The sequence below is a fragment of the Salmo salar genome, chromosome 10 (assembly GCF_965601325.2).
Source record: "Salmo salar chromosome 10, fSalSal1, whole genome shotgun sequence".
In the NCBI taxonomy this organism is placed as follows: Eukaryota; Metazoa; Chordata; class Actinopteri; order Salmoniformes; family Salmonidae; genus Salmo; species Salmo salar.
The window spans coordinates 55,914,793-55,931,880 of NC_138300.1; the positions used below are offsets into that span (position 1 = coordinate 55,914,793).

At 43.4% G+C, this 17,088-nt stretch overlaps 1 protein-coding gene across 1 annotated transcript in view; it reads right to left on the reverse strand.

Moving 5' to 3' along the window:
- hs2st1b (heparan sulfate 2-O-sulfotransferase 1b) overlaps nucleotides 1-17,088 on the reverse strand; it is a 79,887-nt gene that overhangs the window by 11,187 nt on the left and 51,612 nt on the right. The window contains exons 2-3 of the mRNA XM_014123658.3: nucleotides 3,804-4,042; nucleotides 2,471-2,556 (exon numbers count right to left, since the gene is read on the reverse strand). Of these exons, the coding sequence (XP_013979133.1) occupies nucleotides 2,471-2,556; nucleotides 3,804-4,042 (325 nt within the window). The remainder of the gene's footprint in view (nucleotides 1-2,470; nucleotides 2,557-3,803; nucleotides 4,043-17,088) is intronic.

The window sequence follows — 17,088 nt, forward strand, 5'->3', positions numbered from 1 at the left end:
AAAAAGTATTAAAAATAAAAACTGAAATGACATTTCCATAAGTATTCAGACCCTTTACTCAGTACTTTGTTGAAGCACCTTTGGCAGCAATTACAGCCTCGAGTCTTCTTGGGTATGATGCTACAAGCATGGCACACCTGTATTTGGGGAGTTTCTCCCATTTTTCTCCGCAGATCCTCTCAAGCTCTGTCAGGTTGGATGGGGAGAGTTGCTGCACAGCTATTTTCTCCAGAGATGTTCGATCAGGTTCAAGTCCGGGCTCTGGCTGGGCCACTCAAGGATATTCAGAGACTTGTCACGAAGCCACTCCTGCATCGTCTTGGCTGTGTGCTTAGGGTCGTTGTTCTGTTAGAAGGTGAACCTTCGACCCTGTCTTGAGGACCTGAGCGCCCTGGAGCAGGTTTTCATCAAAGATCTCTCTGTATTTTGCTCCGTTCATCTTTCCCTCGATTCTGACTAGTCTCCCAGGCCCTGCCGCTGAAAAACATGCTGCCACCCCCATGCTATACCGTAGAGATGGTCCCAGGTTTCCTCCAGACGTGACGCTTGGCATTCAGGCAAGAGAGTTCAATCTTGGTTTCATCAGACCAGAAAATCTTGTTTCGCATGGTCTGAGAGTCTTTAGGTTCCCTTTGGCAAACTCCAAGTGGGCTGTCATGTGCCTTTTACTGAGGAGTGGCTTCCATCTGGCCACTAACATAAAGGCCTGATTGGTGGAGTGCTGCAGAGATGGTTGTCCTTCTGGAAGGTTCTCCCATCTCCACAGAGGAACTCTGGAGCTCTGTTAGAGTGACCATCGGGTTCTTGGTCACTTCTCTGATCAAGGCCACTCTGTAAATAAGGTCTGTTTTTTATATTTTATAACATTGCAAAACATTCTAAAAACCTGTTTTCGCTTTGTCATTATGGGGTAATGTGTGTAGACTGATGAGGACTTTATTTAATTCATTTTAGAATAAGGCTGTAACAAAATGTGGGAAAAGCCAAGGGGTCTGAATACTTTCCGAATGCACTGTACCTAATCACAACAATTAGGAATAAACACTACCGTTCAAAAGTTTGGGGTAACTTAGAAATGTCAATTTTTTGTCTATTAAAATAACATCAAATTGATCAGAAATACAGTGTCTACATTGTTAATGTTGTAAATGACCATTGCAGCTGGAAACGGCAGATTTTTTTATGCAATATCTACATAGGCGTACAGAGGTCCATTATCAGCAACCATCACTCCTGTGTTCCAATGGCACGTTGTGTTAGCTAATCCAAGTTTATCATTTTTAAAGGCTGATTGATCATTAGAAAACCCTTTTGCAATTATGTTAGCACAGCTGAAAACTGTGTCCTGATTAAAGAAGCATTAAAACTGGTCTTCTTTAGACTAGTTGAGTATCTGGAGCATCAGCATTTGTGGGTTCGATTACAGGGTCAAAATGACTAGAATCAAATACTTTCTTCTGAAACTAGTCAGTCTATTCTTGTTCCATGCGAGAAATTGCCAAGAAACTGAAGATCTCGGCAGAGTTGCAAAGAAAAAGCCATATCTCAGATGGGCCAATAAAAATAAAAGATTAAGATGGGCAAAAGAACACAGACACTGGACAGAGGAACTCTGCCTAGAAGGCCAGCATCCCAGAGTCGCCTCTTCATTGTTGACGTTGAGACTGGTGTTTTGCAGGTACTATTTAATGAAGCTGCCAGTTGGGGACGTGAGGCGTCCGTTTCTCAAACTAGACACTTTAATGTACTTGTCCTCTTGCTCAGTTGTGCACCGGGGCCTCCCACTCTTTCTATTCTGGTTTGAGCCAGTTTGTGCTGTTCTGTGAAGGGAGTAGTACACAGCGTTGTACCAGATCTTCAGTTTCTTGGCAATTTCTCACATGGAATAGCCTTCATTTCTCAGAACAATAATAAACTGACGAGTTTCAGAAGAAAGTCCTTTGTTTCTGGCCATTTTGAGCCTGTAATCGAACCCAGAAATGCTGATGCTCCAGATACTCAACTAGCCTAAAGAAGACCAGTTTTATTGCTTCTTTAATCAGGACACAGTTTTCAGCTGTGCTAACATAATTGCAAAAGGGTTTTTTAATGATCAATCAGCCTTTTAAAATGATAAACTTGGATTAGCTAACACAACGTGTCATTGGAACACAGGAGTGATGGTTGCTGATAATGGGCCTCTGTACGTCTATGTGCTTTGGTGCTTTTGATTCACGCCCAATGCATTTCACAAATACAGGACTAGTTCCACTTTCAGCCACATGGCGGCAGCAGCCGTTTTCATAAAAACGAAGAGCAAAGATAAATCACACAGTAGAAGTATACAAGTGATAAGAGCAGTAAAAATCTACATCAGTAACTAAATAAATAATAAAACCACAAAGTCAAGACCTTCTTCATGTGTCATATAAAATGTGTTTGTTACTCATCTGGATATGATTTAAGTAAAGAATGTTGTGGAGGGTTTTACTTGGAGAAGTCGAGGAAAGCCACATGTCCGTGGTAGAACCCAGGCTTCATCTCTCTCCAGGACGTCACGTTACGGACAAAGCGCACCTGGAAGCACAAATCAACAGTCCTAATCACACAAGCTGATTAGTTTGTCATCTATGTCGTCTATGCATGTCTGACACAGACATGAGGACAAGTACATTAGAGTGGCAGGTAGCCTAGTGGTTAGAGCATTGGACTTGTAACCGAAAGGTTGCAAGATCGAATCCCCGAGCTGACAAGGTAAAAATCTGTTGTTCTGCCCCTGAACAAAGCAGTTAATAACCCACTGTTCCTAGGCCATCATTGTAAATAAGAATTTGTTCTTAACCAACTTGCCTAGTTAAATAAAGGTTAAAAATGAAATAAAAAATAACATATACTTCTAACAACTTCCCTCTTGTCCCCATTAATATCTTCTTCAAACTGAAAAATTTTGTTAAACGTTCCCATTTTCCTATTCCTTATTTTGGGGTAACACTCTTATCCAAAGATCAGTTTAAAAGAACATCAAAGATCAAATTGGATTTATGTGCAATCCACACTACAGTCCCATGTGGCTACGAGTTTCTCTCATCTATCTAGGTGACATTTACCAATGCTCAGATTCTCCCCACCCATGTCGTATCGTCTGCTCAGGGAAGAGACCGCTGTGAGAACAGATAGGTTATTACCTTGGCATAGCAGAGGAGCGAACAGAACTAACACTATCACGGCTCTAGCCAGAGGCTCCAAGGCATTTCTCCTGCTCGCTCTCCCCGTGTTCTCAACAGGAGTCACAGTGACAGTCAGGAATACAAATGCACACAGCCAGACCAGACTAAACACGTCAGGGCTATCAGGACACAGCCAGACCAGTCTAAACACGTCAGGGCTATCAGGACACAGCCAGACCAGTCTAAACACGTCAGGGCTATCAGGACACAGTCAGACCAGTCTAAACACGTCAGGGCTATCAGGACACAGCCAGACCAGTCTAAACACGTCAGGGCTATCAGGACACAGCCAGACCAGTCTAAACACGTCAGGGCTATCAGGACACAGCCAGACCAGTCTAAACACGTCAGGGCTATCAGGACACAGTCAGACCAGTCTAAACACGTCTGGGCTGTGAGGACACAGCCAAAAATTCTCTTTTTGAAATTAATTCAAAAACAATTTGTGAAGTACATGCCGAATTTCTTACCTTCCAAATCATGCTGACATTCTACTACATACAGCTCTGTTTAATTACCTCATGTTACTAAATGCTTGTGGATGCTTCTCGTTGGGAGGATTGTTTATAAAGTGGCAGGTGTCAGCTATGTTCTCACCTGGTCTTGTAAGGACATGACAGGATTGTTCTTGGTGGTGTTGATGTGCAACACGTGGAAGTGGTTCTTTCCACAAAGGTCATAGGCGATGTTGGTGAACGACGTGCTCGCCGTCTTGGGCACTCTATTATATATGATAACCACGTCCTCTGCCTCAGCCAGCGGCGGCGTGTCCCGTACGCCATCTTGGGTGTGGCGCTGCTCCACCTCCCTCACCTCGTGTCTGGCGATGGTACGCTCTTATAGGAGGGAGACAAGAGGAAGGTCAGGTTCACACTCAGAAAATATTTATTGTGCCAACATTAGGCAATGGTCATTAGCAATACAATGATCTGGTTTCACAATAAATAGGGGCTTCTGGGGGAATAAATGATGAAGACAGAGCGTACTGCTGGATAGACTGGAGTGTCACAGTGTACCAGCAGAGGGAGCAGGGGGGGCCTCAGGACATGTACACAATAGCCTTCCATCTTCTATGACAAGTGCCTCCAGATAAGCAGGTAGTCAATTACTTGGCCCAGTGTTTTTCGCTGAAGGTGTGATAGAGAGGGTGAAGGACAGGCATGTTTTAACAACACACACGGGCCTGTTCACACGTTCTGCTGGTGGCTAGCCCCTGTACAAACTAAACGGTGTAATTACACAAAGCTGGAAAATTGACCCATCCTTCCTCTACAGTAGATAGATACCCACTGGTGCATAAAATAACCAGGTTCCATTATTGATCACAGCTTCCCAAGGCACCATATATCAACCTGGAAGCCTCCTGGATACGAAGCTAGTCTCTCTGTTAAGCGCTGTCTAAGACCAAGGTCTCCATCATCCTGTAACATAGGATAGTTTCAGTTCACACCACAGCCGTCTGAGACCGGAGGGTCTAAACTATTTCTGTATCACTAGCTGGTCATCCTACATCAAAATAACTGCTCTCTCTCTCTCGGGGGTGTGTGTGTGTGTGTGTGTGTGTGTGTGTGTGTGTGTGTGTGTGTGTTAAATCATACTGGGTCATGACGCTAGCAGGCAGTCTGAATACACAGCAGAAAGCTCAGAAGTTCAGAAACTGCTACATCAAACAGGGCTGCTGCTGTCTAGTGTGTCTGTCCTCCACAGTCCCAAGTCCCCAGGCACCGTTCAGGCTCAACTCAGCTCCTGCCTCCCACTCTGCTTGTTTGCATACTCACTGATGCACTACTCAAACTACACTGTCTACACTCTGCACTGCTCTCTCCAAACTGCACTCTCTGCACTACACGATGCACTGCTCTCTCCAACCTGCACTACACGATGCAGTGCACTACTCTCCAAACTGCACTACACAATGCACTACACTATGCACTGCACTACACTTTGCACTGCTCTCTCCAAACTGCACTACTCAAACTACACTGTCTACACTCTGCACTGCTCTCTCCAAACTGCACTCTCTGCACTGCACTACACGATGCACTGCTCTCTCCAACCTGCACTACACGATGCAGTGCACTACTCTCCAAACTGCACTACACAATGCACTACACTATGCACTGCACTACGCAATGCACTACACTACACTTTGCACTGCTCTCTCCAAACTGCACTACTCTTTCCAAACTGCACTACACGATGCACTGCACTACTCTCTCCAAACTGCACTGCACTACACGATGCACTGCATCACTCTCGCCAAACTGCACTACACGATGCACTGCACCACTCTCGCCAAACTGCACTACACGATGCACTGCACCACTCTCGCCAAACTGCACTACTCTCGCCAAACTGCACTCGCTGCACTACACGATGCACTGCACTACTCTCCACGATGCACTGCTCTCCAAACTGCACAATGCACTGCATTACTCTCCAAAATGCACTACACAATGCACTGCACAACTCTCCAAACTGCACTACACAATGCACTGCACTACTCTCTCCAAACTGCACAATGCACTGCATTACTCTCCAAACTGCACTACTCTCTCCAAAAACTGCATAATTCACTGCATTACTCTCCAAACTGCACTACACTACTCTCTCCAAACTGCACGACACGAATGCACTGCACTGCTCTCTCCAAACTGCACTACTCTCTCCAAACTGCACGACACGAATGCACTGCACTACTCTCTCCAAACTGTGCTACACCGCACCACACACACCACACTCTGCAGGCAGGCATTTAGAAGAACTGCTCTGTTCTCTGAAAATCAAGGAGGTGGTGGTGGGGGGGTGGTCGTGAGGCTCATCAGGCCAGCGAGCCGAGCACTGCACGTCTTCACTCGTTAGCGTGGCTTAATTATCTAAAACAACCTGCCCCTTCGCAACGCACAAACCTGTTTCCAGGTGATTAAGCCTTTGATGAAAACATTGAAGAGAGGAGGCGTAATTACAAGTGAAGTTTGTTTCTTTTGTCGCAGTCTGATGGAAGTTAATTACAGGTATGGCCTTGTCAGTGTGTGCACGCAGTGTTTCTCTTAGGATTTTTTTCAGCAGCATTGGCAAGTGTGTTTGGGGTGGTTCTGTTGCTGCTGCAGTCTCAGAGGACAGGCACCCTGCCGGCATCCTGCCTTCTGCTGGCGGGCCTCTGTCAGGGTCATTTCACTAATTCAGTGCCTTTTTGAGAAGTGTAACTTGGTCCAAAAAAAATATTTTAAAAAAGTTTGATTTGATCTAATTTTAACATTGTCATATAGAGCACATGTTCAACTTTCCCATCTCAAGATGTTAAATAAAAATAGCATAGTAAGTGCCTATTAAGTACCAAATAAAATAACAGGGTTGACCGTAACAGGGTGGACAACTTTTACTTATATCAGCCATGAATGGCCTTGTAACAGGGGGAATGGAAGCTTGTTATGTGCATCAGGGAGTGGAAAGAGAATGCAAGCTGCACTAAAACATTAACAAAATTGTTCAAACATTTCTAGTCTGTCTACACGGTTGACGTGTTACGCTCGACCCACTCCGTTTCCTACCACCAAACACAGTAGAACCAGAACACCTGATTTTACTGTATGATTTGACTATTTGGATGTTCAATGTTTCTTTGGAAAAACATTTTAAAAAAATTAAAAAATATTTTCACCATATTAAAAACGAGAATTCAGTTCATTTAACAGGGTTGACCTTAAATGAGGGACAGATATAAAACGAATCGTTAATCTCATTAAATAAATGTATCATTAATGACGTGAAAAAAATGAATCATTAAATCACATTAAATAAATAATCATCTTCTGGACGGACTGTCAAAGCAACAAAGATAACTAGGTCTTTACAAATGTTGGGGTTAAGTGGGTTAAAATCTTCCAACAAGTCACAGAGGGTGGACGGAGGGAAATGTCAAATTGCTACATTTTGGCACTTTAGCAGTCTTTATTCATATACAAATCTGATTTATTGAATTCTCCATGTGGTCTAGATTAAAAAGGGCACATGATTTAATATAACTAGCTTTTAAAATTCTATAATTGGTGCAATTTCTACTTAAAATATTAAAAGGCACTCTTTTGTTGAAATGACCCATCTGTTGTACTATCAACATTATTCCAGGGACACAAGCACCAGTGCTCCAGGGACACAAGCACCAGTGCTCCAGGGACACAAGCACCAGTGCTCCAGGGACACAAGCACCAGTGCTCCAGGGACACAAGCACCAGTGCTCCAGGGACACAATTTTATGCATTGCGCAAGTTAGAGTAGCAGTGGTCGAGGGTATTGCGCATGTTCGTAGCGCAATTTATATGCTGGTAGAATTTAGGTAGACTTGTTCTCAAATTTGCTTTGTTAAAATCCCCAGCTACAATAAATGCAGCCTCAGGATGTATGGTTTCCAGTTTCCATATTGTCCAGTGAAGTTCCTTGATGGCCGTCTTGGTGTCTGCTTGAGGGGGAATGTACACAGCTGTGACTATAACTGACAAGAATTCTCTTGGAATGTAAAATGGCCGGCACTTGATTGTAAGGAATTCTAGATCGGGTGAGCAGAAGGACTTGAGTTCCTGTATGTTATGATTACACCATGAGTCGTTAAATCATAATGCATACACCCCCTTCCTTCCTTTTCCTAGAGAGGTGTTTATCTCTGTCGGAGCAATGCATGGAGAAGCCCGGTGGCTGAACCAATTCCGACAACATGTCCTGAGAGAGCCATGTTTCCATGAAACAGAGAATGTTACAATCTCTGATGTCTCTCTGGAAGGCAAGCCTTGCTCGAATTTTGTCTGAGTTTTTTGTTGTCAAGAGACTGGACATTGGCTAGTAGTATACTCCGGAGCGGTGGGAGATGTGCACGTCTACGGAGCCTGGCCAGGTGGCCGCTTCTTCTGCCCCTCATGCGGCGTCGTTGTTTTGGGTCGGCTACTGGGATCAGATCCATTGTCCTGAGTAGTGTTCCGAACAGAGGATCCGCTTCGGGAAAGTCGTATTCCTGGTCGTAATGTTGGTAAGTTGACGTTGCTTTTATCTCCAATAGTTCTTCCCGGCTGTATGTAATAAGACTTAAGATTTCAATGTAAGAAATAATACATTAAAAAAAATACTGCATAGTTTCCTAAGAACTCGAAGCGAGGCGACCATCTCTGTCGGCATCTTGTTGTTGATCCAGAAGACTACCACCAGTGTGTTTAATCTACTAGGGTGTGAGTGTGTTTAATCTACTAGGGTGTGAGAGTGTGTTTAATCTACTAGGGTGTGAGAGTGTGTTTAATCTACTTGGGTGTGAGAGCTGCTTTGGAATTAGTCTCTCAGTCTCCACACTAGAGGTCGATTGATTATGATTTTTTAACGCCGATCCCGATAATTGGAGGACCAAAAAAAAAGCTGATACCGATTAAAAAAAAAAATAAAAATAAAAAATCGGCCAATTGTTTTATTTCTTTCTAATAATGACAATTACAACAATACTGAATTAACATTTAATTTAACTTAATATAATACATCAATAAAATCAATTTAGCCTCAAATAAACAATGAAACATGTTCAATTTGGTTTAAATAATGCAAAAACAAAGAGTTGGAGAAGAAAGTAAAAGTGCAATATGTGCCATGTAAAAAAGCTAACGTTTAAGTTCCTTGCTCAGAACATGGGAACATATGAAAGCTGGTGGTTCCTTTTAACATGAGTCTTCAATATTCCCAGGTAAGAAGTTTTAGGTTGTAGTTATAGGAATATTTCTCTATACGATTTGTATTTCATATACCTTTGACTATTGGATGTTCTTATAGACACTTTAGTATTGCCAGTGTAACAGTATAGCTTCCGTCCCCCTCCTCGCCACTACCTGGGCTCGAACAAGGGACACATCGAAAACAGCCACCCTCGAAGCATCGTTACCCATTGCGTCACAAAAGCCGCGGTCCTTGCAGAGCAAGGGGAGCAACTACTTCAAGGTCTCAGAGCGAGTGCCGTCACCGATTGAAATGCTATTAGCGCGCACCCCGCTAACTAGCTAGCCATTTCACATCGGTTACACCAGCCTAATCTCAGGAGTTGATAGGCTTGAAGTCATAAACGGCTCAATGCTTGAAGCACAGCGAAGAGCTGCTGACAAACGCATGAAAGTGCTGTTTGAATGAATGCTTACGAGCCTGCTGCTGCTTACCACCGCTCAGTCAGACTGCTCTATCAAATCATAGACTTAATTATAACATAATAACACACAGAAATACGAGCCTTAGATCATTAATATGGTCAAATCCGGAAGCGATCATTTCGAAAACAAAATGGTTTATTCTTTCAGTGAAATACGGAACCGTTCCGTATTTTAGCTAACGGGTGGCATCCCTAAGTCTAAATATTGCTGTTACATTGTACAACCTTCAATGTTTTGTCATAATTATGTACAATTCTGGCAAATTAATTACGGTCTTTGTTAGGAATAAATGGCCTTCACACAGTTCGCAACGAGCCAGGCGGCCCAAACTGCTGCATATACCCTGACTGCTTGCACGGAACGCAAGAGAATTGACACAATTTCCCTAGTTCCCAAGAAATTCATGTTAGCAGGCAATATTAACTAAATATTCAGGTTTAAAAATATATACTTGTGTATTGATTTTAAAGAAAGGCATTGATATTTATGGTTAGGTACACATTGGTGAAACAACAGCACTTTTTTCGTGAATGCGCTTGTTAAATCATCACCCGTTTGGCGAAGTAGGCTGTGATTCGATGAGAAATTAATAGGCACCACATCGATTATATGCAACGTAGGACACGCTCGATAAACTAGCAATATCATCAACCATGTGTAGTTAACTAGTGATTATGTTAAGATTGATTGTTTTTTTTATAAGATAAGGTGATTGTTTTTTTATAAGATAAGTTTAATGCTAACTAGCAACTTACCTTGGCTTCTTGCTACACTCGCGTAACAGGTAGTCAGCCTGCCACGCAGGCTCCTCGTGCAGTGCAATGTAAGGCAGGTGGTTAGAGCGTTGGACTAGTAACCGGAAGGTTGCAAGATCGAATCCCCGAGCTGACAAGGTAAAAATCTGTCGTTCTGCCCCTGAACAAGGCAGTGTTCCTAGGCCGTCATTGAAAATAAGAATGTGTTCTTAACTGACTTGCCTAGTTAAATAAGGTAAAATATACACACACACACGGTGTCTAAAAATGACGATTGATATGAAAACTTGAAATCGGCCCTAATTAAATCGGCCATTCCGATTAATCAGTCGACCTCCACTCCACACCACTCCCCCTTTATCTAGGCTGAGACAGTGTAAATGTGCCCCGCCAGGCCGCATGCTTTTGCTCTTAACGTCCAAAGTAAATCAAGAAAGTAGCAAAGCATTCCAGGATCATGAGTGGGGTACATCTGACACTGAGAACAGATGTGAAGGAAGGAACATTGCTTTACTGTTACAGTAATGGAGAATCCTGGTTAAACCAGTCTGAACTCTAAGTGAAGCCAAATAATAGTGACTATCATGTAGTGCAAATTAGTACAACATAATCCAAGAACAGTAGGTATTAGGGGAAGCTTCTCCTCAACCATTCTAAACCCTGTATGAAGACAGTGACAACAAGGTAAGCATCTCAGGCCTACCTAGGGTGGAGCAATAGCATCTAGCCTGACAAACGCTGACACTGATATACGACCACCTATTCCAGAGATGGTTTCTCTTATCATATTGTTACATCATCTCACCTCCGCAGTACAGAGATCCCCCCCCCCCCCCCCAGTCCCAAAATGGCACCATACAGGGCTCTGGTCAACAATAGTGCACTATATAGGAAATAGGGGGTCATTTGTACTGCAACCCATAGTGATGGCCACACTGTCTGTCACTGTCACAGTCAGTCAGCTTCCCAGCAGACACTGCACACATCTTCCCCTAGGAAAAAGCTTGTGGTACCCTGCTGTGGAGTCCAGCTATCGATCCACCTCTTTTTCCACTTATTTAAGTAAAAAGAAAAAAGTCAACTTTATCCACAACACTGGGTTATACAACATCATTTCAGATGTCATACATTTTCTCTATCTTTTTGAACATGGAGTATTGTACTTGCAAGTACAGAACAAGTCTCATATCAAAAGTCTAGCCTATATCATCCTGCTTTAAAAATCGCACTCTAGGAAAAAATGAACTGTTACAAGGGAGAAAACATAAGGTAGATATTCGTATAGGTACTCTGCCTGGTCCTTAGTCACGATGCTGTATAATTCATGTTTCTGTCTTAACTGTGAGCAAAAAGTGGCATACATAAACCAAAATATTCCAGTGTCTTCAACGTTGTTGACGGAAGACTATCAAGTGTTCCTCTGCAGTAAGTTACTGAATCTACAGTTAGGGACTTCATTTCAAAATGGCACCCAGGGAGGACAAGAGAGACAGTCCCCTTCATATAGTGATCCAGTCAGCCTCGGTGAAACACGAAGTCAACCAATTATGTGTGTTTATTCAAGAGGCCTGGGCTACACTTTAACCTGACAAACAACAATCGACCGACCCGGGAGTAGAAGTCTGTGTCAGCAGATATGCAGAGAAATGATGAAAATCTAAATTTGGAAGAGCTGAGGCAAACATTTGAGTTTCAGGGAAATCTGGACCATTCAAATTGTAAAATTGATATTCAAAAATATGATTAAAACAAGCTCTAAAACATAAATCTGTGCCGAAGACAGCGAGAAAGAGTCAGAGAGAGAGTGAGAGAAAACATCCCAAAGACCACTGTACACCTCCACCATATTCTATGCTAAGTTGAACTGATTTATGAGTATAAACAACCCTGTGGACAGCCGTAACGGACCTGGCCACCTATAAACATTCTGTTGACAGTGTAGAATTTAAAAGAGACTAAGACCAGTCATCATCAGGAAGAGATGAAAGACAGAGCAGGAAGGTCAAACAGCTTCCTCTCTCCCTCTCCTTCTCTGCATGAGTAGCTTCATGTTGCCCTGAACCGTGTCTTGTAATGGCCTCCATGGGATGTCAGATAAAACATTTCAAAAAAGGTACCCTACGCCCAGAAATACCCGACCTCTGTTGAGCTGAATAAGTCCCAAATGGTACCCCAGTCAAAATCCTTTCTTACATCAGCTGTACAGAAACTCAGTTTCTCCCATTCTTCTCTGCAGATCATATCAAGCTCTGTCGGTTGGATGGGGTTCAAGTCTGGGCTCTGGCTGGGCCACTCAAGGACATTCAGAGACACTCCTGCGTTGTCTTGGCTGTGTGCTTAGGGTCGTCATCCTGTTGGAAGGTGAACCTTCGCCCAGTCTGAGGTCCTAAGCGCTATGGAGCAGGTTTTCATCAAGGCTCTCTGTACTTTGCTCCGTTCATCTTTCCCTCAATCCTGACTCGTCTCCCAGTCCCTGCCACTGAAAAACATCCCCACAGCATGCTGCTGCCACCACCATGCTTCACTGTAGATCTGTGCCTCAACACAATCATGACCAATCAATTGAATTTATCACAGGTGGACTCCAATCAAGTTGTAGAGACAGCTCAAGGATGATCAATGGAAACAGGATGCACCTGAGTTCAATTTTGAGTCTTATAGCAAAGGGTCTGAATTCTTATGTAAATAAGGTATTTCTGGTTTTTATTTGTAAAAAAATCTGCAAACATTTCTAAAAACCAATTTTTGTCTTTTCATTATGGGCTATTGCATGTAAATTGATGAGGAAAAAATATATTTGATCCATTTTTGAATAAGGCTGTAACATAACAAAATGTGGAAAAAGTCAAGGGGTCTGAATACTTTCTGAATGCCCTGTATATGTGTATTAAAATAGTCAAACGTTTAGTATTTAGTCCAATATTCCTAGCATGCAATGATTAAATCAAAGCTTGTATTATTTCAAATCCAAAGTGCCAGAGTACAGAGCCAAAACAACAGAACATGTGTCACTGTCCCAATAGTGTTGGAGCGCACTATAGCGCACTACCTTTACCAGACCCTTACATTTGGGACACACCCTCTACCCCAGGACACAAAACATTCTGGGAGGAGGTGGACAGGCAACGATGAATAAACTGTGAAAATCGTTTTGTCCTTTTGATTGACTCGCTGACTGGCGAACACAGTGACTCTAAAGCTGATTTGGGACAGACCACAGCTGCTTAGGAAAATAATAAACTTCAGGACTAACTGCATTTGGACATATTTATTGGTTTATTCAGACTTAATTTGTTTGGTTCCATGGAGAGATATTTTAGCGCTTTTCATTAAGTTAATGTTTCTAGAGCTGGTCAACGGTCACAATTCACCAGACAAATCCAACATGTCAGCAAGGTGAATTTGGGACAAATTCTGATGAGATTTTGATCCATAGGCCATGTTAGTCCCAAATCTGGAGCTGCTGCACAGTGGGACCCCACCCGTTCTCCCTGCGGTCATCTAGCCACCTGTTCCATCCCTCAGCATGACCTAATCCAGGAGTCCCCAACTAGATTCAGCCATGGATGGTTGGGTGGATGGTCGGGGGGGGGGGGCAGGAACATAATAATAAATCATTTTTACGCTACAAATTGATGCAAGAAGCCCAAACAGATATTGTATTTGACAAAAACAATCATATCAAATCTTGATTACATTGGGACATCACATCTCTATGAGTGGAAATACATTTCTTATATTACAATTATTTTGAGCTGAATTCCTAGTGATTTTATATTCTTTGATGATCAAAAAGTTACAACACAAACAAACAAAAAAATCTACCGCCAAATTATACATTTTCTTAAAATAAAATAAATACATACTGATTTTTTTGCTCCGAAAACTTTAGGGGGTCAAATAAAATCGTCCGTGGGCCGCCAGTTGATGATCCCTGACCTAGTTGAACCACAGTCAATGTCACCAACATAAAGACTGGTGAACCACAACCACCATGCTGAAACAGGAAACCAAAATTGTGCTTTGGGGGAAATTAGGAATTAGGAGTCAGTTTAGCATTTTGAGCCAACAGACCTGTGCATGTCAGTTTCCAGTGAAAACATCTCACTCTCATCACGATATACAGCTGACTGACTCAAAACACCACCAGCCTGCATGATGACGCACGTTGTTTACGCTTAAAAGCATCTTTAACTAAAGCAGGAACCTCTTCCTGATCCTTCTACCTCCCAGAGGCAGATCTCAAAAAGAGCCTTAGCGAATGAGTCTTTGACTCAACACTGTCAGAAATCCTCATCCCAATTAAGAAGCTTCCTCTCTGATGAAACCTCATCTCACAGCCCACTGAACACTAGTGTAGGGCTAACCCCCATCTCACCCTCAACCTCACCCCTTCAACCCCGTCCTCACCCCCTCAACCCCTCCTCCCAGTCTCCTCTCCTCACCTCCTCCTCCCTCAACCCCCTCCTAGTCTCCTCTCCTCACCGCCTCCTCCCTCAATCCCCTCCTCCTAGTCTCCTCTCCTCACCGCCTCCTCCCTCAACCCCCTCCTCCTAGTCTCCTCTCCTCACCGCCTCCTCCCTCAACCCCCTCCTCCTAGTCTCCTCTCCTCACCGCCTCCTCCCTCAACCCCCTCCTCCTAGTCTCCTCTCCTCACCGCCTCCTCCCTTAACCCCCTCCTCCTAGTCTCCTCACCGCCTCCTCCCTTAACCCCCTCCTCCTAGTCTCCTCACCCCCGTCTTCACCCCATCCTCACCCTCTCCTCCCTCAATCCCTGCCAGCCTGCCCTGAACCCTGTCAAATCACCAGACAAGACAAGCTTCTCTAATACTTGTTCCCAATTAGAGTGTTACACTTCCCATCGTATAGCATGGTGGGGGGAGAACAGACAGCTTAATGAAATTACAGAAGACTACTGGGAGCAGAGAACAAGAGGGAGAGAAAAAAATCCCTTACATATTGTGCTCTAGCCTAATTATTCGGTTTCCTGTATCCAGCCGTAGGGGCTCTGTACTTTCCTCCCTTCTGCAATGAGCAAAAGACTAATGATTTAGCAGAAATCTAGGAATCTTCAAAAATGCTTTGATAATGGAGTGAAAACATGTTCACATATTATCATGGCCTGAAACACATCAGGATACAGACCAACGTCACTGGTGAAACGTGGGCGTAGCAGTAACAGGAGTCCCAAAATTAACAAAGCTTTGACCAAAACAACTACCCATTTTCAAAATGGATCAACCTATGGTGACTCATCTTTCCAGAACATTGTCTTGTTTCGCTCTCCTCCCGTTGTGATGTGAAATTGTTCTCAACTTGCCTACCTGGTTAAATAAAGGTGAAATAAATAAAAAAGTCCAGTTCTTCGGAGACCAAATCACCGGGGATACAGAGGTAGCCCAAACTTGTCCATTTCACTTAAATGTCACCTTTGGCTGTCTGTAAATGCCTGCCCCAGACGTGAGGCTAACGTGTCCCTGAAGCCTGCAACTGTGGATCAGGTGAGGGGTTGACAGTGTCACTCAGGGGAGGTCTTCGTCCCGACGAGCATCCTACTATAGCGCACTACACTTGACCAGAAACCTATAGGCCCAGCATATAGGGAATAGGGTGCTATTTGGGTCATCGATTCAGATATGAAGAAGATCACAACTGACAGCTGGAAACAAGGGATGTAAAGCAGTTCTCTGAAGACACTTCTTCAGGACTAGACTGAAGATGCTGTTGCAGCAGCAGACAGACAGTTCATGGTTTAAAAACAGGGTCTCTGAGAGCCTGAGATCAGAGGGAGAAATCTGGGATTGGTAAATAATTGTTTTTACTTTTAGTGGCAGGGTGACCGCTTTGTTGTTGTCTGAATCCCAGCTTGCCCCTTTAAAAAAGGAGACATGTTGTACATCTTGTCCTCTGGGGTAGTCTGACATGTTGAGATCCATGTCTTACTGAGCCGCGGTGCCACCGACCAGCCGGGCCAATTAACAAGCACCTGGTGGAGGGTGTTAAGACACCAGGCTGGAGTCACAGGGTCAAACACATCGAGGTGTGGTTCTCATGTCCTCAGGCTGTGTTGTGTTAGAAGAGAGACGACCAGTATCCCTCAGAGTATTCATTCAATACTGCTTGGTCAAAACATAATCTGGTTGGAAAATGGTGTTCCTCAGGGTTCTATTGGGGAGCCTATGCTTTTTAAGATATGTTTTAAAATTATAATGGCAGGGGTTTAAATGTACACTGAACAAAAAAAATACATAAACGCATCATGTAAAGTGTTGGTCCCATGTTTCATGAGCTGAAATAAAAAAGATGCCAGAAATTTCAGGTCACAAATAGCTTATTTCTCAAAAAGAAAATTGCACAAATTTGTTTACATCCCTGTTAGAAAGCATTTCTCTTTTGTCAAGATAATCCCTCCACCAAAAAGGTGTGGCATATCAAGAAGCTGATTAAATAGCATGATTACACAGGTGCACCTTGTGCTGGGGACAATAAAAGGCCCCACTCTAAAATGTGCACTTTTGTCACAACACAATGCCATAGATGTCTCAAGTTGAGGGAGCATGCAATTGGCATGCTGACTGCAGGAATGTCCACCAGAGCTGTTGCCAGAGAATTGAATGTTAATTTCTCTACCATAATCTGCCTCCAGCGTTATTTTAGAGAATTTGGCAATACATCCAACGGTGTCTTGTGGGCGAGTGGTTTGCTGTTGTGAACAGAGTGCTGCATGGTGGCGGAGGGGTTATGGTATGGGCAGGCATAAGCTACAGACAACGAATACAGTTGCATTTTATTGATGGCAATTTGAATGCACAGAGATACCGTGACGAGATCTTGAGGCCCATTTATTTTAAGGTACAGTATCTGTGACTAGGGTTGCAAAGGGTCGGAAACTTTCCGGGAAATTTCCGGAAAGTTTCCATGGGGAGTTAAGCCCAGGAATTTGGGAAATGTTGCTTA